Genomic DNA, 1,023 nt, shown 5'->3' on the forward strand with positions numbered 1-1,023 from the left:
CACTATACAAGCGAGCTTTAGTTGATAGTATACCCGTTAAGACATGCGGGAGGAAAAACTCTTTGTAGCGTTAAGAAAAACATTCGGCAGATACCGATGTACGGTGCCTTATATAGCTAGTGTATAGAAAGTTAGTAAATTACATAGTGGAAGGGGTAACTTCACCTTCGGACTTTTCCTCGAGCGAGCGCATGAACTGGAAGAAGGCGAACTCGCTAGTCTGTAGACCATTAGAGTAGACGAACTCGTCAGCAATCCAAGTGGCAACCATAGCATTGAGATAAGCCTCGGGAGTGTTCTCGACAATCTTATCCAAACCACAATGAACAAGAAGCAACCTGGGCACACAACGTCTGAGAACAGCACGAACCATCCAATCATTCTCAGGATCATGTTCCTCGAGGACGCCAAGGATATAAGACTGCATGTCGTTGATCTTCTTCGACAATAAGATGGTTGCATCAGTCTTACGAATATACCTCGATCCATCAGGATACTTCACCTCATGGTTAGTCTTCCAGATGCCATTGAACTCCATCTTGGCGTTATGACGGACAGCGGCAAGAATCTCCTGAACGTATTGTTCGTAGAACTCAGGAGGAGCACTGGTCTCATCACGAGAACACAGGAACTTGTCATGATCAGCCGTGTCCATGCAAAGAGCGGCGAACACTTCCATACTGCTGGAAGTAACACCACCCTTGTTGGTGGAAGCATCCTTGAATAGCTGCACACCAGCATCCTCAAGATATCGACGAGCATCATCAGTCAAGAATAAGTTGGCACCCTCTACAACATACTTGAACTTGAGCTCCTTAGTCTCAGGATTGAACATGGTCTTATCAACATTACCAATGTTAATAGTACCAGGGCGACCACCACAAGGAATGAAGAGATCAGCGGAGAAGTACTCCATCTCAGGGAAGTGATTCCGGACCTCAACACCGGACTTGAAATGATCACCATTCGGAAGAGTTACATCCTTATCGTCAATAGTGACCAAGAATGCCTTCGGATCACTTG

At 45.7% G+C, this 1,023-nt stretch overlaps 1 protein-coding gene across 1 annotated transcript; it reads right to left on the reverse strand.

The window, feature by feature from the left end:
• Positions 1-20: 20 nt before the first annotated feature.
• Pmar_PMAR002445 (glutamate dehydrogenase, putative) lies at positions 21-916 on the reverse strand (the record flags this gene model as incomplete). Its single annotated transcript, XM_002779726.1, has 1 exon — positions 21-916. One exon carries the CDS (start codon positions 914-916, stop codon positions 140-142), a length of 777 nt encoding a protein of 258 aa, XP_002779772.1. The 3' UTR covers positions 21-139.
• Positions 917-1,023: the final 107 nt, after the last annotated feature.

The sequence above is a fragment of the Perkinsus marinus genome, assembly GCF_000006405.1.
Source record: "Perkinsus marinus ATCC 50983 genomic scaffold scf_1104296945704, whole genome shotgun sequence".
NCBI lineage: Eukaryota > Perkinsozoa > Perkinsida > Perkinsidae > Perkinsus > Perkinsus marinus.